Here is a 25,102-nt window from a genome sequence, read left to right as displayed (position 1 = left end):
ATAGACATAGGGAACTCAGTGAAGCTATCAAATGTAATAACACTGGTATTTTAGGAGTCCCAGAAGAAGAGAGAAAACGGGGTAGAAAATATACTTCAAAAAATAATAGCTGAAAACTTCCCTAATCTGGGGAAGAAAACAGATATCCAGATTTAAGAGGCACAGAGAACACCCAACCAAATCAACAAAAGAAGATCCTCACCAAGACATATTGTAATTAAGTTGGAAAAATATAGTGATAAAGAAAAAAATTGAAAAGCAGCAAGAGAAAAGAGAACAGTAACACAGGAAGGTAAACCCCATAAGGTTATTAGCAGGTTTTTCAGCAAAAACATTTTAACCCAGAAGGGAGTGGCATAATATATTCAAAGTACTGAATGGGAAAAATCTGCAGCCAAGAATACTCTATCCAGCAAGGTTTATCCATTCAGAACGGAAGGGAAAATACAGTTTCCTAGATGAACAAAAACTAAAGGAGTTCATGACCACTAAACCAGCCCTGTAAGAAATATGAAAGGGGATGCTTTGAGTGGAAAGACCCAAGTAACAGTATCAAGAAGGAAACATAAAATTGGAAAAAATGAATATTTCTGTAAAAATCAGTCAAGGAACTCACAAAATAAAAGGATATAAAATATGACAATATATATCTCAAACATGGGGAGGAGAGGAGTAAGGAGTGAGTTCAAACTAAAATGACTATAACTTATAATATAGACTGCTATTTGCAGAAGATGCTATATACAAACCTAATGGTAACCACAAATCAGAAACCACTAATCAATGTGTAAAGAATAAGAGAAAGAAACCCAAATATATCACTAAAGAAAACCAGCAAACCATGAAAGAGAGAAAGACAAGAAAGGACCAGAGAAAATCTTCAGACACAATCACAAAACAAGTAATAGAACAGCAATAAATAGGTATCTATCAATAATTACTTTGAATATAAATGAACTAAACACTCCAATCACAAGGCATAGGGTGACAGAATGAATAAAAACAAACAAACAAAAAAGATCCATCTATGTGCTGCCTACAAGAGACTTATTTTAGACCTAAGGACACCTGCAGATTCAAAGTGTGGGGATGGAGAAACATCAATCATGCAAATAGATGTCAAAACAAAGCTGGAAAAACAATACTTATATTGGACAAAACAGACCTTAAAACAAAAAGACAATGGGAATGCAATCTGGTGCAGCCACTCTGGAAAACAGTATGGAGGCTCCTCAAAACTCTGAAAATAGAACTACCCTATGACCCAGCAATTGCACTACTAGGTATTTATCCAAGGGATACAGGTGTGCTGTTTCAAAGGGACACATGCACCCTAATGTGTATAGCAGCACTATCAACAATAGCCAAAGTATGGAAAGAGCCCAAACGTCCATCGGTGAATGAATGGATAAAGAAGATGTGGTATGTATGTGTGTGTGTGTGTATACACACACACACACACACACAATGGAGTATTACTCGGCAATCAAAAAGAATGAAATCTTACCATTTGCAACTACGTGCATGGAACTAGAGGGTATTATGCTAAGTGAAATTAGTCAGTCAGAGAAAGACAAAAATCATATGACTTCACTCATATGAGGACTTTAAGAGACAAAACAGATGAGCATAAAGGAAGGGAAACAAAAAGAATATAAAAACAGGGAGGGGGACAAAACATAAGAGATTCATAAATATGGAGACCAAACAGAGGGTTACTGGAGGGAGTGTAGGAGTGGGTATGGGCTAAATGGGTAAAGGGCACTAAGGAATCTACTCCTGAAATCATTGTTGCACTATATGCTAACTAATTTGGATGTAAATTTTTAAAAAATTAAATTAAAAATTAAAATAAATAAATAAATAAATAAATAAATAAAACAAAGAGACAAAAAGGACAATATAATAATATACAAATAAGCCACTCGTTAGATTTGCCTCTGAGATATTTTTTTTTTAATTTTTTTTTCAACGTTTATTTATTTTTGGGACAGAGAGAGACAGAGCATGAACAGAGGAGGGGCAGAGAGAGAGGGAGACACAGAATCGGAAACAGGCTCCAGGCTCTGAGCCATCAGCCCAGAGCCTGACCCGGGGCTGGAACTCACGGACCGCCAGATCGTGACCTGGCTGAAGTCAGACGCTTAACTGACTGCGCCACCCAGGCGCCCCTGCCACTGAGATATTCTATCCAAATGTCTATGCAGATGATAGTGTATGTCTGGACATACTTCAGAACCATTGGAGTCCAACCTATGACGTGTCTTCTAGTTTAACATCCATACAGTCGCTATTGGATGAACCCAATCCCAATAGTCCAGCAAACAACTAGGCTGCTCACCTGTACCAGGAGAACAAACAGGAATATGAAAAACGTGTTTCTGCATGACTGTTGACCCGGGTGCAACAAAAGAAGAGGCTGGTCAAAAGAAAAATATATACTAATGTGTTTGTCACCTTCCTATTCTTCAGTGTCATTACATTTACTTTATTAAAAGGAAAATAGTTGTTAAAAAGGGGGGGGGGCAATCCAACAGGAAAATATAACAATCATAAATATTTTTGCACCCAACATAAAAGCATCCAAATACATAAAACAGTAACAAACATAAAGGAACTAATCAATAATAATACAACAATATTAGGGGACTTTAACACTCCACTTACATCAATGAACATATCATCTAAACAGAGAATCAACAAGGAAACAATGCCTTTGAATGACCCACTGGACTAGATGGACTTAACAGATATATTGAGAACATTCCATTCCTAAAGAGCAGAATACACATTATTTTCAAGTGCACATGGAACATTCTCAAGAATATATCACATATTAGGCTACAAAACAAGCCTCAACATATTCAAGAAGATAAAGGTCACACCACAATGTATGAAACTAGAAGTCAACCATAAAAAAAAAATATGGAAAGGCCATAAATACATGAAAGTTAAATAAATGCTGCTAAACAATGAATGGGTCAACAGGGAAATATAAAAATAAATTAAAAAGTACATGGAAACAACTGAAAGTGAAAACACAATGGTCCAAAACATTTGGAATGCAGCAAAGGTGGTTCTAAGAGGGAAGTTTACAGCAATACAGGCCTACCTCGAGAAGCAAGAAAAATCTCAAATAAACAACCTAAACTTACACCTAAAGGAGCTACCAAAAGAACAACCAACAAAACCTAAAACAGCAGAAAGATTAGATCACAAATAAATGGTATAGAAACTAAAAACAAAACAAAACAAAACAAAACAAAACAACAAAAACAGAATAGATCAATGAAACCAGAAGGTGGTTCTTCAAAAACAATCAATAAATTTGATAAACTTCTAGCCAGACTTGTCAAGAAAAAAGAGGACTCAAATAGATAAAGTCACTAATGACAGAGGATAAATACAAAAATATAGAAATACAAATAATTATAAAAGAATATAAGAGAAAAACTATATGCCAACAAATTGAACAACCTGGAAGAAATGTATAAGTTTCTAGAAACACATAACCTACCAAAACTGAAACAGTAAGAAATAAAAAATTTGAACCAGCAAAAAAATTGAATCAGTAATCAAAAAGCTCCTGGGGTGGCCTGGGTGACTCAGTTGGTTAAGCATCCAACTTTGGCTCAGGTCATGATGATCTCATGGTTCATGGGTTTGAGCCCGCATCAGGCTCCTGGGAGCTGCTTCAGATTCTGTCTCCCTCTCTCTCTGCCCATGCTCTGCTCATGCTCTGTCTCCTTCTGTCTCTCAAAGGTAAATAAATAAACGTTAAAAAACAAACAAACAAACAAACAAACCTCCTAACAAAAGTCCAGAGCCAGATTGCTTCACAGGTGAATTCTAACAAACATTCAAAGAAAAGTTAACACCTATTCTTCTCAAACTATTCCAAAAAATAAAAAAGGAAGGAAAACTTACAAATTCATTCTATGAGGTCAGCATTACCCTGATACCAAAACCAAATAAAGACACTACAAAAAATAAATAAATAAATAAATAAATAAATAAATAAATAAAAGAACTAAAGGTCAATATCTCTGATGGACACATATAGATGCAAAAATCCTCAACAAAATACTAGCAAAGCAAATCCAACAATACATTAAAAAAATCATTCACCACAATCAAGTGGAATTTATTCCTGAGTTGCAAGGTGGTTCAATATTCAAAAATCATCAACGTGATACGTCACATCAATAAAAGAAAGGAAAAGAACCATATGATCATTACACAGACATAGAAAAAGCATTTGACAACGTACAACATCCATTCGTGGTGAAACCTCAATGACTAGGTTTAGAGGTAATATACCTCAACATAATAAAGACTGTATATGAAAAACCCGCAGCTAACATCTTTCTCAGTGGGGAAAAACTGACAGCTTTTCCTCTAAGGTCAGGAACAAGATAAGGGTTCCACTCTCACCACTTCTACTCAACAGAGTACTGGAAGTCCTAGCCACAGCAATCAGAAAACAAAAAGAAACAAAAGGCATCCAAATCAGTAACAAAGCAAAACTTCCACTACTTGCAGATGACGTGATACTACATATAGAAACCCCTAAAGACTCCACCAAAAAAACGGCTAGAACCGATGAACAAATTCAGTAGTCACAAGATACAAAAATCAATGTACAGAAATCTTCTGTTGTATTTCTATACATTGAATAATGAAGCAGTGGAAAGAGAAACTAAGAAAACGATCCAATGTACAATTGCGCTAAAAAGAAGATACCTAGGAATAAACCTAATCAAAGAAGTATAAGACCTATACTCTGAGACCTATAAAACACTGAGGAAAGAAATTGAAGATGACACAAAGAAATGGAAAGACTTTCCATACTCATGGATTGGAAGGCTGTTAAAATGTCTATATTACCCAAAGCAATCTACACATTTAATGCAATCCCTATCAAAATACCAACAACATTTTTCACCGAACTAGAGCAAATAATCCTGAAATGTGTATGGAACCACAAAAGACCCCGAGTAGCCAAAGCAATCTTGAAAAAGAAAAGCAAAGCTTGGGGCACCTGGGTGGCTCAGTTGGTAAAGGATCCAACTCTTGATTTTGGCTCATGTCATAATTTCATGGTTCGGTTCATGGGATCGAACCCTGTGTTGCCCTGCACTGTGACTATTGGTGCACAGCCTGCTTGGGATCCTCTCTCTCTCTGCCCCTCACCCACTCGTTCTCCCTCTCTCTTTCTCTCTGTCTCTCTCTCTCAAAAATAAATAAACTTAAAATTTTTTTAATAAATAAATAAATAAAATGGAAGAGTGGAAGAGAAGACAATGAGCTTAAAAAGGGATAAATTATTTGCAGCGAAATTGAACAATTTCACAAATGGTTACTAAGGCATTCTAGAAGATTATAGTCATCAACAGGTAGATAGCAACAGTCTCCTGTGATTTGCATGCTTTGAAGAGAGAAGCAGGGGAGTTCCCACAGCTATAATTGCTCTAACCACTCTGTCTGAGCATGTTGGCAATTAAATTTAGAGGCATTTCAGCTCAAACTGGCTAAAAAACAAGTAAATCGTTCAAATAAATAAAAGGTTCAACTACTGTATTAGTACATTATATTTGGATAAATGTTATGATATAAAGGATAGATCCTGATGATATTATTTCTTCAAACTCATGATTTGATTACATTCATTCATTTATTCATTCAACAAACTGAGTCCTTAAGATGTGCACACACTGTGCTAGAAACAAACACAATTAAGAACAGTCCCTGCCAGCAAGGCACTTAACCTAGTTAGAGAGCCAGGCACATAAATGGCAACTTAGGAAAACAATGTGGGACATGGAATGATAGACAGGTACACAGGGTACAGAAAGATAAGAAAAGACACCCAATATAGTATGGAGCAGGAAGGAAGGAAGAGGAAAGAAAGAGACCAAGAAAGGCTTCTAGAACACAGTGGTACCTGAATAGAATATTAACAAGTCTAGCTACTCCTCCTATAAATCTCATAGATTATGAATAATGTATTTTCTATTCCTCTTTTAGCCAAGTTCTAAAGGCTGTGAATTCAAGAGATGAGAACTAGAAATAACTGGATAATGTAGGAAGGCAGGCATATTTTCTACAGAAATAATGAGGCCTCCGCAAGCAAGCAGTAGAGGTAACATGTAGCTTTATAGAGGTGTTGCAGGGTTTAAAGCCTCTGCAACGTTTGTGCATTATAGCAGGAGTAAGGCTGCTTAGGGGTCTGATCAAAGACATACTGGGGCACCAGTAAATAAATACCACTGCCATGAAATGATATGGTGATGTTTCGGTGGCATTCTGTTCTTCAGACTTTCCAGGACTAAAGAGCTTCTGCAATCGCTCACATAGCTACAGCGGATATTACATTTAGAATCAGAAAGTGGGCGCTAGAAAAAAAGTCAAGATCAGCATGTAGAACCTTTAATTCACAGAGGAGGAATCTGCAAGGAAACCTGCATGCCTGAGGTCATTAGGCTACTACTGAGATGAGACCAGGATGCAGGTCTAGGTCATTTATTTATTCATTAAAAAAATTAAATGAAATCTAAGTGCCCAGGCTATTTGCTAGGTACAGAGTAAGAAACTTATACTCATCGATACGTCCCTACTCTCTCCCACCCAACCTCCTACCACAAATATCATACAGTTTCACTCAGAAATACTTTCAATGTCTTCAAAATATAAATACTTTTAATAAAACCTACATATCATTCCTTAATTTGCTAAATACCATCAAATATCCAGTTAATATTGGAAGTGCTAGTCATCAAAATGAGTTTTTATGATTATTTATGCAAATTGGATCCAAATTGGATAGAAAACATTGTACAATAAAAGTTTCTTTGTTATCATTATTTGTTGAGGAAATAAGGTCTTTAGCTAGTAGAATTCTCCAGTCTAGATTTTGCTGATGGTGACCTTAGTTTTCATTGAACATGTACCTCTACCTTCCAATTTTTTTTTTTTTTAACTTCCATAAACTAGTACTTAGATCTAGTAGCTTGATCACACTCAGGTTCAATTTTTTGACAAAAATACTTCACAGGTGGCTCTACGTACTTGCTATCATATTACCTCAGGAGGCATGTAATTAATGTCTGGTTGTCTTTCTGTGATGTTACGATTAATCAGCAGGTGTTGCCAGACTGATCCATCCATTCTAAAATTCCAAGGTGCTATGTTAGATAGATTGTTCAGACGAGGCCTTTCTGAGGAAGTGACTTTTAAGCTGTGACTTAAAAGATGAAAAGGAGCCAGTTGTGCAGAGTAAATGGGAGTGTAGCAGCTGGAGGCCCTGAGATGAGAAAGAGCTTGCCATATACCTAGTCACCCCCTCAGGATCGGCGGAGCTTTTCTTTCTATTCTCCATTACTTCCAGTAGCCCCCCAATCTCCAAAAGGTGGAAGCAGAGAACCCTTGGCTTATAGGTGTCAGGAACCCAGTGGCCCTTTCAGGTACAGGTGGCCCCAGGTACGTAATGTTGCTCTCCTGAAAATGCTTAGGAGCAGGACTATTTTGACTTAGACTCAGAGACCTAGATGAGAAAACAACCTGGTTTCTCTCGTGACACAAACCAACCAGCCATTTTACTGAGCATGATGGCACAGCAGAGATGTGGTTCTTAGGGTACAACTGGGCACTAAAGAGGTAAGGATAGATTTTAACCAGTAATACTATTACAATAGGGAAAGTGTCCAGTGCAAATTTTACTTACCTTCCTTATACAGAGGTGACTAGGCCTTTCAAAGGGAAAATAAGGGAATAGGCAAGAGAATGAGGGGGTCTCAGTAGAGTCAGGGCAGTGATAAGTTACAAAAAGCTAGAAAGGGAGGTGATCCCTGTGAAACCCGTCTGGGTTTGCCAACTGACTTGTAGAAATTAGAGTAACCTTCCTCTTTCCACAGAAGCTGGGAGACAGGGTCAGACAGTCAAAATTTTTGACAACCTTGTGTTTTCTGAGGCAGCACTTTGAAGAGGGCTAGGGTTATCCTAGGGATATGGCCTTGAGCTGTTAGAAACTATGTTTGTTGAGGACTTTGTAGGCCAAGGGTGACAGGCCTAGTCAAGAAGAGGGTTCAGAAGAACCCATCTAGAGTGTGGTCAGGGAGAGACTTCTTGTCAGTTGTTATAAATATCAAATGAGATATTGCCCTGAAAATGTTTGAAGAAATATAACACATCAATATCAGTTGACACCTTAATTCATATAACCAATCCTATCCCTTCCCCTCCTTCAAAATGCTTATTGAAATTCTTCCCTACAACTATGTTCCAACTACTAAACATCCTGCCATTTGGTGATAACACCTATTCTATGTACTATGTGCTAGGTACTTTACCTACATCATAATATTTCCTTCAAACAGAAAAGTTAGGTACTTGACCAAGGTCACACGGCCAATGAGTGGCAGAGCCAAGAATCATACACAACTCCAGTGATTGTTACCCAGTTCCATTAAACAAGAAACTCCTTACATCTTTCAAACCGTTCAATTAAAAAGAAAATCTATATATTCTTAACACACTGGACATGTTCATTGCTCACAAGATTTTTTTTGTAAGAATCTTATCATGCATGTGAGCTCTCATTCATTCCAACAAGATTCTGAGATATTAAACGGCAAGGGTCAAGCTGTGCACCTTCTAGTTTATGAAGTATTTCTTCAGCACCGCTATGTATCGTAGCACCATATTTAAGCCATTGTCCTGAGAGAACTAGGGAACGGGCTACAGAATAGTAAATGCTAACTGTACAGTCCAGGAAAGAGATCAACAACGAGTCAGGACAGTTGGGGAAGGTTTCAGGGAAGATTAGAATTGAGCTCCATCTTGAGGATCAGCAGGATATTGGCCCTGAGAAAGAAAAGAAGGGCACTCCAGGGCAGAAGGTGGGAAGCAAGAGTAATAGAAGCTCATATATCTTTCAAAATCAGTATATACATCGTCACAGAGCTTGAGTGACCGACAATTGTGCATCCGCTGATATTACCGTAAAAGGAAGCTGTCTTGGAAGTTTAAGTGTCTGAAGTAGAAGCTGGTCGAGCAGCGGCGTACTGTGATTCACCAGCGATCCTGACGCCTCTGGCGCCCCTTAGCGGGACCCTACAGTCCCACTACCTGAAACCACAATTTAGACGCATAAGCATTAGCCTCTCTATAATGTTTCGCCAAACTCTATGATCAGTAGGGGGCGGGACGCGCACCTACCCGCCGCGCACGCGCGAAGCCCTTCTTTCCGCACAAAGACTGTGGGAGAAGGGGTCGGCGCAAGCGCCTTGAGCCTCTCAGAAAATAGGGTCATCATCACGCCTCCTGGCGCAGGGAGGGCAGAGAGACGCAGGCGCTTGAGAAGGCGCGGGACTTATTTCACGCTAGGGGTGGCGATGACGTAATGACAGAGGAGGAGGTAGTCAAGGAACGGAAGCCGGGAGGGAAGTAGGGCGGAAGGGGAACAGGGTCGGGGTTGTGTTCGGAGCCTTGGCGGGGCTGGGGTTCCGATGTGGTCCCCGGAGCGGGAGGCCGAGGCCCCAGCCGGGGGAGACCCGGCGGGCCTACTGCCCCCCGAGTGGGAGGAGGATGAGGAGCGCATGTCCTTTCTGTTCTCCGCCTTCAAAAGGAGTCGCGAGGTGAACAGCACCGACTGGGACAGCAAGATGGGCTTCTGGGCTCCGTTGGTGCTGAGCCACAGCCGCCGCCAGGGGGTGGTGCGCCTGCGTCTGCGGGACTTGCAGGAGGCCTTTCAGCGCAAGGGCAGTGTCCCGCTGGGGCTGGCCACCGTGCTGCAGGACCTACTACGGTGAGGGCGGGCCCGGGCAAGGGGGCGGGGGTGGCTCCCTGAGGGTACCGCGCCCATGCCGGGGTCTGGCCCGCAGAAGCAGGTCTGTGTGTGTTCAGTGGGCGAAGGAGGACGAGAAGGAGGCTGTGTTAGGGGTGTGGAGGGAGAGGGAGACGGGCATCTGGCAAATTGGGGGTCCAGGATAGTGCGATTAGATTAGATCCAAACGGTGGGAGGAGAAACCTACCTGGCAGAAGTGACAATGACTTGTCTGGAGTGGAATCCCGTTGTGTAGTTATTTTGTAGGGGCTTCCAAATTTGAATTACCCAGGACAGAAGGTCTTTGAGATAGGATTTACTGAACTAAGGAAGGCAGGACTAAAAAGAAGGCAGTCGTGGGGAAGAGGTCTGTGGGGGATCTTGCCAGCAGCCCCCAGCACAGGTCATGTGTCTGGCCTGTCTTGGCTTGTCCTTGGCACGGGCTGTTTGAAGCAGAGGACACAAAGGAGGTTGAGGGCTTCACCGAGTACCTTGGTGCTCTGAGAAGGGCCTGTAGGTGCTACCTGTGCGACAGGTGCAGGGTTTGGGAGATACCTGAGGCGATAGCATGGATATCTAAGGTACCTCACTTAATAGTATGCAGATACTTTGCATATCATCTCGTTTCATCTGACCTCCTCAGCAGTCCTGCAGGCGAGATGATAGAATTATCCTCAGCAGACAGAACAGGAGACTGAGACTGAGGTCGAGCGATTTACTCAGGTTTATACAGCTAGTTCGATGAAATGCCAGGACTGGACCCCTACTCTCCTGATTCTAAATAATTTGCACATCACATGGTGCATATACTGAGAGCAGCCTGGCTAGCGTAGTACCTCCTTCAATGAATGAAGAAGAAAGTCAGTTTTGATGTTGCTTTGAGTTTTCTGCACTTCCTGATTTATCTCCCCGGTACCTTTCCATTGGCTGACATTGGCGGGACGAGCCGTTTCTGAAACTTCTTTTTTCTGAGAAAGCGTACTGTGCAAAGTTTGAGTTCCTGCCTGAAGCAGGATACGGAGGAGAACATAGCTTAAGTTGGTGAGGGACAAGAACAGTCTGGACTTCTTTATTGCGGTAGGACCTGTCCCTGCCTCTTGCCATCCAGAGACCTTTAAGACCTTGATATCTTCTCTCCCGGCTACTGGCACTCTGCTGACGTTTCCTGGTGCTTGATGGGGTCTGGCATCCAGAGAATTTTTGAGGAAGATAACTCTCCATGGAAGCAGCATAACATAGTAATTAACAGCTTTGCTTGAGGGCCAAGCGTTCTGGGCTCACACCCTGGCTGTACCACTTGCTAAATTATGTACCCCTCTATTTAAAGCTTCAGTTTGACCAAGTATAAGATGGTGATGATATCTGTAGTTAGGTTTCTTATGAGGATTTGAAATCCTATTCCTTATGTAGTCCGTTAGCATAGTGATTGGCCCATGGTAAGGGCTCAGTAAATGTAGCTGCTTATTACCAGTACCATAGAATGCTTAGGTCGTATCTCCACCCTAGCTCAGGAATAGCAGAAAACCTTTTCTCTGAACATCTTTGTGTATTTCCTCATGTCTTGCATTGACAGTAATCCATTACTGTTACTGTCATTTTATCATATTGAACTTCATTTGTAAACGAAGGTCTCAACATAGGCCTCATAGCCTGCTGTGCCTCTGCAGCCTTAGTGGAGCACTTGCCCTTTGGAGCCAAATTATAGTTCAGAGTTGGCCTCTCTCACCTCGGTCCCTCCATTTTCTCATGAACTAAAATGCCAAGGACGACATCCATCTCACAGAGTCGTCAATGGTGCTGACAGCTGGAGCAGAAACAATGCTGCTCATAATAGCTGGCATGGAGTAGGTACCTGATAATGGTATTTATGATGGTGATGATCAGATTTCTCTCTCGGGGGAAGAGGGTAGGTGGGGACTGGAACTGGACATTGCATCAAGCCTACTACATGTCCTTTTCTTTCTTTGCCTGCAGCCGGGGGGAGCTGCAGCGGGAGTCAGACTTCATGGCCAGTGTAGACAGCAGCTGGATCTCCTGGGGGGTTGGAGTCTTCCTGCTGAAGCCCCTCAAGTGGACTCTTTCCAACATGCTAGGGGACAATAAGGTTCCTGCTGAAGAGGTGCTCGTGGCTGTGGAGCTGCTGAAGGTGGGTGCTCAGAAGGGAGAGGTGATGACCAGATCCTCCACATTCCTGTGTCTATCCTTAGAAAAAGAGCATATCTTTTTTTACATGATGACAGAGTTGATAACTGACCTTTTGTAGCATTATTTAGTTGTTAGTTGGACTTGTGCATTTCAAGGGTGATACTCTGTCTAGGAATTGTCCATAACATACGGTTGATTATTTTCTGTATGTGTAGAAATTAGTGATAAGCTAAAGTGTAGAAAATTCTTTGCCTTCTGTAGTTTACTGGCAAGAGTTTCTCAGGATTCCTGAGGACCTTGTGACTTCAGCTTTGCCTTCCCTTAAATCAGCACACCAAGTTCAGATTTCCTCTTCTGTGACTACACCCTTTCCCCTTCCAGCTTACCGATGGCCTTAGTGATGGTCACTGAAGAGGCCACCAGGCCTGTGGTCCCTTCATGCCCTCTTGGTCGGTCAACTTCCTCCTGGCCTGTCTTCCCTAGCCAGCCTCCAGCACGCACCCAGCTTCTTGCGGCTCCCCCGGTCCACCCCAGAGACACCAGCACTTGTACTGCCTTAGACCAACCCCACAGTCTGCCATCCCTGCCAGACAGAATCACGCTGTCACCAAGACTGGGGTCCCCTTCACAGTCCCCAGCTCCAGGAGGGCCCTCACAGCCACTCTTCAGCCCAGTTTACTAGTCCTTTCCCAGCCTGCACTCACGTGCCTTCCATTCTCCCCTTCTGCGACTCTGCTGACAGTTCATTGAGAAGGTAGGATCTCCTGTCAGACCTTCAGCTTTCTGTCCTACATCCAGTTTACGGTCTTCTGAGCCTTTCTTTCTCCCTAAGCTCAGAGGATGAAGTGTCCATCCTCTCTTCCACGTGTGCTCTTGAGTCTGTCCCTACCCTGCTGTCCCCTTGTCCCATCAGCTAGCCTCTTGATCTGTACATTCTGTCTCCTATCTCCCTCTTCTTCCTCAGCCTCGAAACCCGCTCAGGTTTTTCCGATCACAGAATGACTCCTGTGTGGGACCCGGCCGCTGCCTAGTTAATGCTCTGTCTCTCTCCTTCTTGACCAAGCTTTGTTGTCACCACTTCCTCACCTTCCACACGCTCTTTAATGCAGTGCACACCACTCCACCGAAACCGACTGAACACCAGGTAGCAGAAGTATGCTGTAGACAGTACTTACTTTTTTTTTTCTTTAATGTTTATTTATTTTGGGGAGACAGAGTGCAAGCGGGGGAGGGGCAGAGAGGGAGGGAGACACAGAATCCAAAGCCAGGTCCAGGCCCTGAGCTGTCAGCGCAGAGCCCGACGCGGGGCACGAACTCACGAACTGTGAGATCATGATCTCGGCCAAAGTAGGACGCCCAACCAACTGAGCCATGCAGGCGCCCCGACAGCACGCACTTTTGAAACTCACAGACCAAGCCCAACCTCAGGACCCTCGCATAGTCCCGGAGGCTTCCACACAGCCGGAGCCAGCTCTCGATCTTCATCCCTTACCCCAAGAGAGGCTCTGATTTCTTGTCACCTTGACAGACTCCCAACCCTCTCTGCCTCAGACTGAGGTGGGGATCTCCAGAATTTGCCACCTCTCCTTGTCTCTCACCATTGGACCGAGCAGCATGCTTCAAAGGAAGGGCTCTTCCTCCTTTCCCACCCACATGGTTATCCTCCCACCCAGCGCCCTGACCTCCAGGACTTAGCCAAGGCCACACAGAAACCACAGGATGGTTTGCGTGGTTCTGGGCCAAGCTCCGTTCCTCTTTGCAGGCTCTTACCTCAAGTGTTTTCCAACTGGAGTAAAGGGAGGTAGACCCATTTACCCCCACAGATGTGGTTTAGGATTCATAGTCTTTTGAGAGCAAAGGCAGAAAAGGGGGCAGGAATGGAATAAATAACCTAGATCTTCCAAGAACCAACAGTACTTTTTAACCACAGTGCCGTTTAATCTTACTTAAGTAGAAAAATAAATCTAGCTCTGCACCGACCTGGTTCTGTTAAGTCTATGCCCAGTTTACATCACTAAATAGAGCACTCAACACTTAAGCTCATTCTGTAACATATATGGTAACTTCACTGTCTTTTCCTGGGGTGGAATCTTGTGTTAATGTGTGAAACTGAAGGGTCTTATCTGGATATTTTTTTTAAAACAAAGTCTACTTCTGAGGTAAATTGATTTTTCCCAAGTCTGGCCACAGAAAGCCAATAACTTTTTATTTGATTTGATAAAAATAACCAAAAAGTAAAAATTGCCCGTAAGTTTTGCTATTTAAAATAATTATGCAAGGAAATGAATGTTTCCTTTCTGTTCATCCCATTTCTGTCTCTTTGGGTACATTCCTTTCTGTTCATGTGGGCACACACATGCGTGTGTTTGTGTGTTCACATATTTTCTTACTGATCCTGTCTCACACTGTTACTTTCTCTCTTTTTAAAAAATTTTTTTAACATTTATGTATTTTTGAGGGAGAGAGAGAGAGACAGAGTGCGAGCAGGGGAGGGGCAGAGAGAGAGGGAGACACAAAATCTGAAGCAGGCTCCAGGATCTGAGCTGTCAGTACAGAGCCCAGTGTGGGGCTTGAACCCATGAATAATGAGATCATGACCTGAGCCAAAGTCAGACACTTAACCTACGGAGCCACCCAGGAGCCCCCACACCGTTACTTTCTCTTTTATTTTATTGTTAGCATTTAATGCTTTCTAAAAATGTTATTTACTTGTTTACTTGTTTATAATCTGTCTCTCCTACCAGATAGGAGATGTTCCATTGGCCCTGGAACTCTGGGAACGGTGCCTGCTACATAGTAGAGAGTCAATAAACATATGTTGAATAAATAAATGAACATGCCCATACGTACAAAAATATGTATGCACATACGCTCCATTTTTTTCCAGAAATAGAATCTTACTTTATTTATTGGTCTGCAGCCTGCCTTTTTTTTTTTCTTTACACTTATTAGTATAAGTATCTTTCCCTATATAATATAGATGTACTTCATTCCTTTGGATGGCTGCATAAAAATCCATAGAAGTGCCACAATTTATGCAATAGTTATGTCCACACAGATGGACATTTAAGTTATTCTAATTTCTCTGTTACAAAAAAAAAATACTTTGACAGCCTTGTGTGTACATCTATGTGCAGTACTTCCATTTTTATTTTTATGGATTTCTAGAAATGCTTATGCACAGAAATTGCCAAATTACTTTTCAAAAGTTTGTGCTAATTCACACTTTCATTCAAGTGTTCAGTGTCCCCACATCCTTGCCAGCACTGGATAACATGAGTCTTTTACATTTTGCTGGTACGACAAATAAAAATGATATTTCCTAGTTCGGATTTGAGCATCGTTTCCCCTATCTGCTGGCCATTTATGTATCTCCTTCTGTGCGTTGCCTATTTATATCCTTTGCCTGTTTTTTATTGGATTGTTTGTCTTTTATATTTATAGGAGTTTTTTTATGTATTAGGAGTAGATATAATATAGTTAGCATTAAGGATGTAAATATTGTTTTCCAGTCTCTTGTTTGCTTTTCGTTTTTATTTATGATGTCTTTTACCATATAGAAGTTTCCATATTTCTATAGTCACATCTCTAAAATTTTCCTTTATGGCTGCTGAATTTCTGGTCTTGCTTACAAAGTCATCCTCTACTTCAAGGTTAATTAGATTAAAAAAAAATTTTTAATGTTTATTTATTTTTGAAGGAGAGAGACAGAGAGTGAGCAGGGTAGGAGTAGAGAGATAGGGAGACACAGAATCCAAGCAGGCTCCAGGCTCTGAGCTGTCAGCACAGAGCCTGATACGGGACTTGAACTCACAAACCATGAGATCAGGACCTGAGCTGAAGTCGGACAGTCAACCAACTGAGCCACCCAGGCACCCCAAGGTTAAACTTCCTCAATTTAAATTTCGGTAATTTGGCATTTGTTTTTGTGTATCTGGTGAGGAAAAACTATTTTCTTCCAAGTGGATAGCCAGTTTTAACCTTTATTAATGTTGTTTACTGTTAATCTGTTGGTTGGATACCACACTGTTCTTACTACGTAGCTTTATAGTAAGCATTATTATTTGACAGGGCAGGTAAACCAAATGAAAACTTTAGTTTCTATCTTTTTAGACTCTTCTGCTGCCTTTGACACTATGGACTACTCGCTTGTTAAAATTTTCCATTTCTTTGATTTTATTGTCATTACACTATGGGTTCTTGGTGGTGCTCTGGGTAGCTCTTACGAGTTCCTTCATCACTTAAACATTGGTCTTCGTTCAGCTTATTACTTTGCTTTCTGAATTTCCTTGGGTAACTCATTTACACTTGGGATTTTAATTACCTTCTATATGCTTGAGGACCTTCAGAGTCCTTTCATATATGTTCTGTTCTGGTGTCTCCCTTGAGCTTCAGATTTGTACCCAATTATCTGCTGTATGTATCTTCTTGAATGTACCTCAAGCATCCCAAAAAACGTGTCCAAAATGGAATGTTTTGTCTTTCCTGTAAAATATGCTTTTCCTTCTGTGTTCTTGCTATTAGTTAGTTAATAGCATCACATCCACCTTGTTACTCATGCCAGAGCCCAGGAGTCATCCCAGACTCGTCTTTCTCCTTCCACCCCATGCCCAGGTACCATGGACTGCTTGTTTTATCTTCTGAATTCTTCTTGAACCCATCCCTTCTCTGTCCCTACTGGCATTGCCCTGTTCAGTCTCTCCTAGTCTCTTGCATAAATGGTCTCTCTGCCTCTAAGCCTACCTCCTATAACCCACCCTGTCCCACTTGTCAGCTAGATCTGTTACTCCAGCCTTGGTATTTCCCTTCCATGACTACCCACCATCTGCAGATAAAGGACAGCAAAGAATCTGCTGCACCTTCTGTAAGAGAGAAGTGCTTCTGCTCTCTCTCCCCTTCCTGTCCCCTCCCATAAACACCTTATTGACTCATACTCTATGCCATTGCTCATGACCGTCCCTCTTCCTAAGATGCTCTTCACACCTACCTCACCTAGGGACTTACTCACCCTTCAGAATTCTGCTCAACAACCATTTTCTCCCCCAAGCAATCTCTGAACTCCTGGGTATTCCTTCCCTACATTTCATAGCACTTTGTGCCTAATTCAGTAAATATTGTTTGCAGAGGACTGAGAGCAATTTCCATGTAGGAGGAACACGGTGGCATTGTTTCTTGAAACTTCTATTTCTTAGGCTGTTCACAAAAACCCTGTCCTACCTGGTTGTCACATACTTCTCTCTTGAGACGCATTATAGACTCAGTAATGCTCTTGTTTGTAGTGTCAGAAGTTGGCATAAAAATGGAAAGACCAGCATTGAAAGGGAATACAGACGCCATCTCATCCACCTTCTTCAGTTTGTGAGAGGGATGCTGAGGACCCGTGAGACTGACTGGTGCAGGGCCAGATAGGCAGGGCCTAAAACCAAGCCTCAGGTCTCAGTCATGGCCGCGCCAGCACACCACACTTCCTCCTCCTTCCCTTGCCCCTCGGGAGACACAGAAACATAAAGTCCCAAATGGATGTGCAGGGACAGAGATATCATGTACCTCGTTTCATCCATATACACCAAATTTCCTCCAGGGTTTAAAAAACACAAATCCTTTTTCCTTTTCCAAAGCTGCTACTTCAGGGAGGGCAGGACCAGCCCTCCCTGCTCTTGTCCTGCACGATCACGGTTTGGAAACATGGGGTCGGGACTCTGGGCTCCATGAGGAGTGGCCAGGCCCATAAGCACATTCGCCTTCCCTGCAGGAGAAGGCCGAGGAGGTGTATCGTCTGTATCAGAACTCCCCTCTCTCCTCCCACCCTGTGGTGGCCCTGTCCGAGCTGAGCACCCTGTGTGCAGGCTCCTGCCCGGATGAGAGGACCTTCTACTTGGTGTTGCTGCAGCTGCAGAAAGAGAAGAGAGTCACGGTTCTCGAGCAGAATGGGGAAAAGGTATGGAAGTCCAGTTGTTCATCCAGTGACTCCCCAATGGCTTATTAAGTGTATACTGACATGCCCACCAGCATTCCTGCCTGGGACTTCTCAGCATTCGTGGTAGGGGCCCTAGTAATTTGTCCCTGTCCCTCAGATTGTGAAGTTTGCCCGAGGGCCACATGCCAAGGTCTCTCCTGTCAACGACGTAGATGTTGGGGTATACCAGCTGATGCAGAGTGAACAGCTGCTCTCACGCAAAGTGGAGTCCTTATCCCAGGAAGCAGAGAGGTAACTACCCCTGAGCTGAGCACCCTCCGACCCCCACCCCTGGCTGGCCCTCAGAGCCAGCAAAGCATTGGTGTCTGTGGGCTCTTTTTTTTTTTTTTTTTTGAGAAAGGTTTTTTTTTTTTTTTTTTTACTAATTACAAAGTACTAACTGCTCAATGCAGCAATTGTGCAAAATAGAATATCATAAAAGAGAAAAAATGAATTTTTATTCTTCCCCCAGAGATTACATCTGTTAGCATTATGTTTATGCACTTCCATGCCGGTATCCATTTAACCAGTGTTCGTCGAGCCAGGCCTTAACTTAGGGACTTGGAAATACAGTAGTGAACAAGACAGGTCTCTGCCTTCCAGGGTCTTTCTGAGGGATTCCTGCTCTTCCCCTTGGATGGCCATACAAGGCATCCCTGCTAAAGGCACATGAACACTTCTCCAAAAAGTAGGCTATATGGACATTGAATTAAAATGCTGTCTCCTTCTTACAGCGGGAGAAACCCAACATTGTGGGACAACCAGGGACTGTGTCCAAGGTCATTGTTGGTGTTAGGATTTGATTCCTTATCTCCTGGCTTCCGAAATGGGAATCTGTTGTTAAGGTGTCTTGTTGGCACATTCTCTCTCCCCGTGGGCTGAAACAGCCTATCCTCAGTCAGTTTGCCTTTCTTGCACGCATATGTTCAAGTTTATGTCTCAGCTTGCTGCAGGAGTGTGCCAGTGGGCTGTTGGGCATTATTTTTCTAGCCTTTGGGTGGAATGGGTTTGATTTTCAGATTTGAAACTACCTTACCTAAGTGGGGCTCTTAGGGACTTTTCAGGACACTACCACCCCCATCCTATGCCATGGTCCTCTTGATCTGTCCCCTGTGTTTCATAGGTGTAAAGAAGAAGCCCGCCGGGCATGCCGAGCAGGAAAGAAACAACTGGTAAGTTTTCTCTTTTCCCCTCCAGCTGTGTACCTGTGCCCTGGGCTGGCAGTGGGAGGTGGTGTCCCAGCGGTTCAGAGCGGAGCTTGGGTCTCGGGGGGAAGAGTCTGCAGGTGGTCTGGATACCACAGCTTGTTTTACAAGTGAGAGAGGAGGAGGCCTGAGATGGTCTTATCATGTGGGAAAGGCTTCCTCTGGCCCACCTAACTGACCCTGACCAAGTCTCCATGCTCCCATCTCCCCCGTCCAGGCACTGAGATCTCTCAAGGCCAAGCAACGGACAGAGAAGCGCATTGAAGCCCTTCATGCCAAGCTGGACACTGTTCAAGGCATCCTGGACCGGATCTATGCCTCCCAAACAGATCAGATGGTAGTCACTGCCCCTCTGCTCCAGTACCTGGGTGGTCTCTCCGGGATACGTTCCTCATTCCCTCTACTGTGGCTTTGATGTTTGGAGGAGGCCTGGGTTTTTTCAAGATATGGTTGGGATTTTGCTTCTCCTGTTGGAAAGTTTTGGCCTCGGTGAACATGGGAGGAATCAAGTGTGGATGTTTAAAACAAACAAACCCCCAAATTATCTTTTGGAGATGCAACACTATTGTATGTATTTTGCCCATTGTTCTTCATTTGCACTGATAACTTTGCTTTCTGTTTAGGTTTTCAATGCCTATCAGGCCGGGGTAGGAGCACTAAAACTCTCTATGAAGGATGTCACAGTGGAGAAGGCAGAGAGCCTTGTGGATCAGATCCAAGAGGTACAGGAAGGGGCCAGGGAGGAAAATCACAGGAGGAAGTAACTGAGGGCAGGTGTGACTTTGCTATACTTCATCCTTTCCCAAACTTGACTCTTTACCTTGTGAATTTGAAGAAGATTTTTTGATTCTCAGATGGGGCAGCATTACTTGGTAACCCTGAACATTGAGACCAAAAGACAGACCTTCGAGATGCCGCTCAGTGTTCAAGGCCTTACGCTTTTCTCTTACAGCTGTGTGACACCCAGGATGAAGTTTCTCAGACTCTGGCGGGTGGGGTGACCAATGGCTTAGGTGAGTTGACATGACAGTTCTTTTCTTTCTTCCTTCCTAAGAGGCCTTCACTTGTTTGTGCTGTGATAGTTTTGATCACAGATCCACTTTTCCTGGTGCAGGCAGCACTCTCCTCTCTCTGGGGCTCCTTCGTGGCAGTAGTTAGAAGGAACTGTCATCCCCCTTGGTAGGCTATACTGTTGACCCCTCTGGACTGCAGTAATCTTGACTCATTAGACTTCTGAATGGAAGATCCTTCTTCAAGGGCAAGGGAAAGCAGGGTTACTTCTGTGGTGTTAGCAAAATATACCCTCTAGGTGACTTAGCTCTGTGTGTGGGAAGAATATTTGCTTGAAGGCACCCTCTTCCTCTCAACTCACAGGCTTTTTTTTGACCTACAAGGAGGCCTGGACGTTTTTGCAAAGCTGAGCTTAGTTTTGCCTTTACTCAATCCTTGACTCATCCTCCCTTGGCTTTATGTGTTCTCATGTCATCTTTTCTTTGCAGATTTTGACAGTGAGGAACTGGAGAAGGAATTGGACATCCTTCTTCAGGATACCACCAAAGAACATTTTGATCTGCCTGAAAACCCCCCTGAGACATTTTATACCAACAGTGTGCCTAACCCTAGGATCTCGGACGCTGAACTTGAAGCCGAACTTGAGAAACTGTCCTTATCAGAGGGAGGTAGGGAACTGTATTCCCAGGATTGCTGGTGGGCACAGGGCCCTCTGGCTGACGGTAGCCAGGCACGGGGTTGGTGAGTCGCAGCCCAATTGCTCAATTTGCCAGGGTGCCAAACCCCATAAGGGAGTTGTGGGCTCATTATTTATATTAAGACTCAATCCTTTAAACACTGGGATGCTTTCACCTTAAAGATCCACCTGGCAGAGTATTCAGTCATTTCTTCTCCTTGCAGGTTTGGTCCCAAGCAGTAAATCTCCAAAAAGGCAATTGGAACCGACTCTCTAAAGCCATTCTAGGACCCTCAAGTGAAGGACCCTCATGTAAAAGAGAGACCAGGCTTGTGTGTGTGTACATAGTTATTTAAATGAGAAACTCTCAGAATTTGTTGGGAAGAGGAGGAAGGAAAACTACTCTGATTTATCTGGATGCTACCGCTTACTACAGGACAGATGTAATTTCTGGAAGCGTGCTCCCAAGGCGTGCTCCCAGCTGGTGTCATGGACCTGCCTTCTCATCTTTATAGTGCCACAATTTATACAGTTCTGTGTTTGACCCGTCGTCTCTCATAGCCTGCAGTTCTTGCCATTGGCTCCGTTAGGTTTGTCTTCACCCACCAGCTTTGTTCCAGCCAATGAAGGTGAAAGAGTTGCAGCCTTGCCAAATCAAAATCAGTCCCTTCTCCCTGCCCCACTGTTTTCTCGAGGACTCTGTAAGGTTGGGTAAACAACGTGTTCCAGTCTCCCTCTGGTTTCCTTGGTATTGAGAAGAATGAGAATCTAATAGCTGCCACTTGGTGGAGAAACATACAGTGTGAAAGGTTGTTGTCCTGTGGGGTCACTGGCCAAATTCTCCAGGTGTTCAGAGAAAGAGGTCACCCCTGAGTGTCAGAATCGTGACAGCTGGAGAGGGGGCTTGTGTAGTTGGTGGATGCTGCTGCCTCTTCCGTCTTACGCAGAAGATCTGCTGACTGGAGAGTTATTCTTAGTCTTTTGAACTTGAGGGGGAGAAGCCCAGGTGACCGTAGGGCCCCAGGTGTCCAAACTCCATATGTTCTTTTAATGAGGCATAATCTTTGCCTTGCCCCCATCCTGGAGTAACTTCCACATAACTTACATGTGTGTGTCAGAACAAACCACACAACCGCACGCCTCCCCTTCTTGAGCCTGGCACACAACCATGGGTTCTTGGTTTGAACTTCAGAAGCATTTCACTTTGTAGCCCACTGCTCAGGGCAGGGGATCTGAGCCAGGATGTGCAATAGAAACAGAAGATTGTGGCCTTCCGCCATGTCTGCTGTGTGCTTCCCCGGTCCTGCGCTATACCTGTCCTGCCTCCTGAAGTCCTATCTTCCTACTTCCTTTGATGCATTGGGGAGGATGGTGCAGGGGGGCAGACAGGAAAGTCTGAATGTTCTGGCAACGGGGAGGAGAAAGGAGGACAGCCACGCTGCCACTCTGCTGCCACAGTACAAGTATTTCTGCCTGGAGCCCTTTGCCCTGTCCCTCCTCCCTGAGGTGCTGTAGAGCCAAGGGAATTTGCTCCAGGCCAGGAGCATGAATTCCTGTTCAGCATTTTCTCTCCTACTTGACCTTGGTAAACTGAAATGTTGGGGGTGAAGAGAAACAATCACTATTTTTTCTTTTTTATCTGGTAAATAATTAAAAGAAAAAATCCGAGTGCTTGTCCTTGTCTCTTTTTACATCGTATGACGTTTCTTGTGCTGTCACGCCTCCCTGCTCCCACTTCCAGCAGACGCACACGCTTCAGGCTGCAGGAGAATGTGCAGTAGCTGCTGTGTGAGCACCGAGCTGCCATAAGCTGGGCAGGAGGCCTGGCCGCTCTCACACGGATGCCCTTCTGGGGAAGAGGCATTGTTTGAATGGCCTGGGTTCAGGGCCTGTGCCATCATGTTAGCCATTATTTTCCATTGCCTGTTCTCTTCTAATGGCCCGATTCCTCTGCCTGTGTGATTGTACCATACTTTAGGCCTGTATCTGTTATGTGCCTGGTGTTTGCCACGGCCCTGGGGGACACAGGCTTTGAGGCCGAGTGCAGAGCTAGGAACAGGCTAGAAGGTCTACCACAGCACTGGGTTCACAGCTGTGGGTGAGTCAACACACCCAGAGCAGAAACGGCTTGGACAGAGAACACGATAAAGATAAGGCCAAGTTCTCTGAGGGAGGCATGTCGTAGGGAACCCCCGGTCAAACTGAGTGAGCTGGACTCTGTGCCACTCATCTTACCCGGTCTCATGTTACTCTTTCCCTCTCATGGGCCTGAGCTGCTGTGCTGGCAGAAATGACAAGATGTTGAGTCTGGGTTGGTTCAGAGTAAAAACAAGGAGCCACGGGCTGGCGGTGGATGTGTTTCCACACGAGGTCCCTGTGGGGGCCCAAGTCTTGCATCAAGATTCTCTTGGAGGAATGGGCTTGGTTTATTAAGGGAACTGGTGAGTTTTCTTATACGTGGAGCTATGTCCGACCCAGATGAATCAGGCCAGACACTGCCCTGTTGAAAGTGGAGTACCCTTCAGGGTACAGATAAAGGGCTGAGGAAGTTCTCAGAATAAATTCTCCAAGCGGGTGGACTCAGGGACGGCTTCATTGAAGAGGGGACATTCAAGCTTTCATTTCCCTTGGATTTTTCTTGGGCGTTCAAAATCTTGTAAAGCAATCTAGGAGTGCTGAAACATCTACCCGTCATTCCGCTGAGATCAAGTTCAGAGAGAAAATACGAACCAGGTAGTGACCGGTCCTGACAGAATTAGGAAACCTGGTTCCGGTTCTTGCCTCAGCCACAAACTAGTTGTATGGCTTTGGACACACGAGCCTCTCATTTCCCATCTGTAGGATAGAGCAGACAGACCAGATGGCTCCTGAAATTCTGATTGTCTCAGTCTCCCTGTGTATGGTCTGCTTCTCCTTTCTCCTGCACACCTGCTGCCTGGTGACAGGAGTCTGAGCAGTGGGTGCCACAGTGAAGCCAAGCCTGGAGAAGTGACTAGACAGTTCTCAGTCACTGCCAGCTGGGCAACAGTGTTGCAGTGTGCAGAGTGAGAGCAGGTATGAGGAGAGGGGAAGAGTACACATTTGGGGAGGAGGGAGGAAGGGGGCGGGCACGGCCTCAGCCTCTCTTGGGCCTCCCTGAAAGGGGCTCTTAGCCTGTGCCCTGGGACCTGGGGGGGGGGGGGGGGCTCTGAAGTCAGACTCCTACTGTGAGAGGCCTGACTTACCACTGCCTGCCTGAATGGCTGAGAGTCCAAGGTTGAGCAGCTCCTGCCCCCTGCCCTGCTCCCAGGAAGAGGTCACGATATCGTGGTTCCATCTGCTGGAAATGTCATCAAGGCAATCCAAAAAGAGAAAGAACAACAAAGCTGTAAGAAAGATGAGGCAACTGGGAAAGCTGTTGACTCACAAGGAATCCAACCAAAGCATGGCTCTGAGGTTTGTAGGTAAGCTTGGCAACCTTTCCTTTTAAAGTATTTGTTTTCCCTGCCAACGTCTCGTTTTTATTCAAGTTGCAGCCACTCTTCAGGGAAAGCGTGGGTCCTTTTCTCCTCCTGCACAGAAATGATATACAGTCACAGACACCTGGAACAGGAGAGCTGGAGGAGCCTCAACAGGTGTAGGCAAAGCCTCTGTTTTACAGATTAGGACACTGAAGCTTGGGTGACCTGCCCGAGGTCACAGGGCTGGCAGAGGAATTTAGGTTGTTGACTTCTAATTCAGAATGCTCCCGGTTAGAACAGGCTACCCTTAAAAGCACACTTTCAAAAACCACATAACTCCAAAAGGACTTCCTGTGTTTGCTGGTTGGTGTGTATTAACACTTTGGGTTGGCAGAGGAGTGTCCTCCAGTTCTCAGTGCTACAATTACACAGACTACTATCGATGGAAAGTTGCCTCTCGAGAGATACCGGCTGGCCAGTTTCCAATTTTTAGGGAAGCCAAGGACAGTCTTCACATTGTTTCTCTGCTGCTAGTGACCGCAGAGGTAACTCTCCTGACTTATATCTTGTAGCCAGCACATCAAACTGTGCAGAAAACAAATCCCAAGCACTTTCCGAAGGAGCCAGACTTAGAATCCTTGTAAGATAGCCAATGCTGCAATTAGGTGACTGGGTACCCCCAAAAGTACAGTGTGAACTGCAGTGTAGATCTAACCTCGGCTAGTGGATTTTTATCCCTGTGAATGGTATAATGAATGTAGGTTGGCTTACTGGGTTAGCACATAGTGAGGTAGCCTAGGATAATAGAAACTTCTTTAAATTATACATGTTAAAAGAAAACTTAGC

At 44.1% G+C, this 25,102-nt stretch overlaps 1 protein-coding gene and 1 long non-coding RNA gene across 3 annotated transcripts in view; one reads left to right on the top strand and one right to left on the bottom strand.

The window, feature by feature from the left end:
* Positions 1 to 9,176, bottom strand: part of LOC122472264 — a 58,816-nt gene extending 49,640 nt beyond the window's left edge. For both annotated transcript variants that reach the window (XR_006294395.1, XR_006294394.1), the window contains exon 1: positions 8,999 to 9,176. This is a non-coding gene — a long non-coding RNA (uncharacterized LOC122472264). The remainder of the gene's footprint in view (positions 1 to 8,998) is intronic.
* A 60-nt stretch (positions 9,177 to 9,236) lies between these two features.
* On the top strand, positions 9,237 to 22,484 carry CHMP7 (charged multivesicular body protein 7). The gene is made up of 10 exons (XM_043561606.1): positions 9,237 to 9,805; positions 11,798 to 11,969; positions 17,721 to 17,906; positions 18,043 to 18,176; positions 19,048 to 19,096; positions 19,347 to 19,466; positions 19,753 to 19,851; positions 20,082 to 20,142; positions 20,629 to 20,808; positions 21,041 to 22,484. The coding sequence occupies exons 1-10, from the start codon at positions 9,507 to 9,509 to the stop codon at positions 21,091 to 21,093; spliced, it is 1,353 nt and encodes a 450-aa protein (XP_043417541.1). The 5' UTR covers positions 9,237 to 9,506; the 3' UTR covers positions 21,094 to 22,484.
* The last annotated feature ends 2,618 nt before the right edge of the window (positions 22,485 to 25,102 follow it).

This window comes from Prionailurus bengalensis, chromosome B1, assembly GCF_016509475.1.
Source record: "Prionailurus bengalensis isolate Pbe53 chromosome B1, Fcat_Pben_1.1_paternal_pri, whole genome shotgun sequence".
In the NCBI taxonomy this organism is placed as follows: domain Eukaryota; kingdom Metazoa; phylum Chordata; class Mammalia; order Carnivora; family Felidae; genus Prionailurus; species Prionailurus bengalensis.
This window is presented reverse-complemented; position numbering and strand designations above follow the sequence as displayed.

Excerpts from the sequence above, each read along its gene's own strand:
- CHMP7 (XM_043561606.1), top strand. The coding sequence starts at position 9,507 with ATGTGGTCCCCGGAGCGGGAGGCCGAGGCCCCAGCCGGGGGAGACCCG. Across the intron at positions 17,907-18,042 it reads TCGAGCAGAATGGGGAAAAG|ATTGTGAAGTTTGCCCGAGG; the intron begins GTATGGAAGTCC and ends CCTGTCCCTCAG. Across the intron at positions 20,809-21,040 it reads ACTGTCCTTATCAGAGGGAG|GTTTGGTCCCAAGCAGTAAA; the intron begins GTAGGGAACTGT and ends TTCTCCTTGCAG.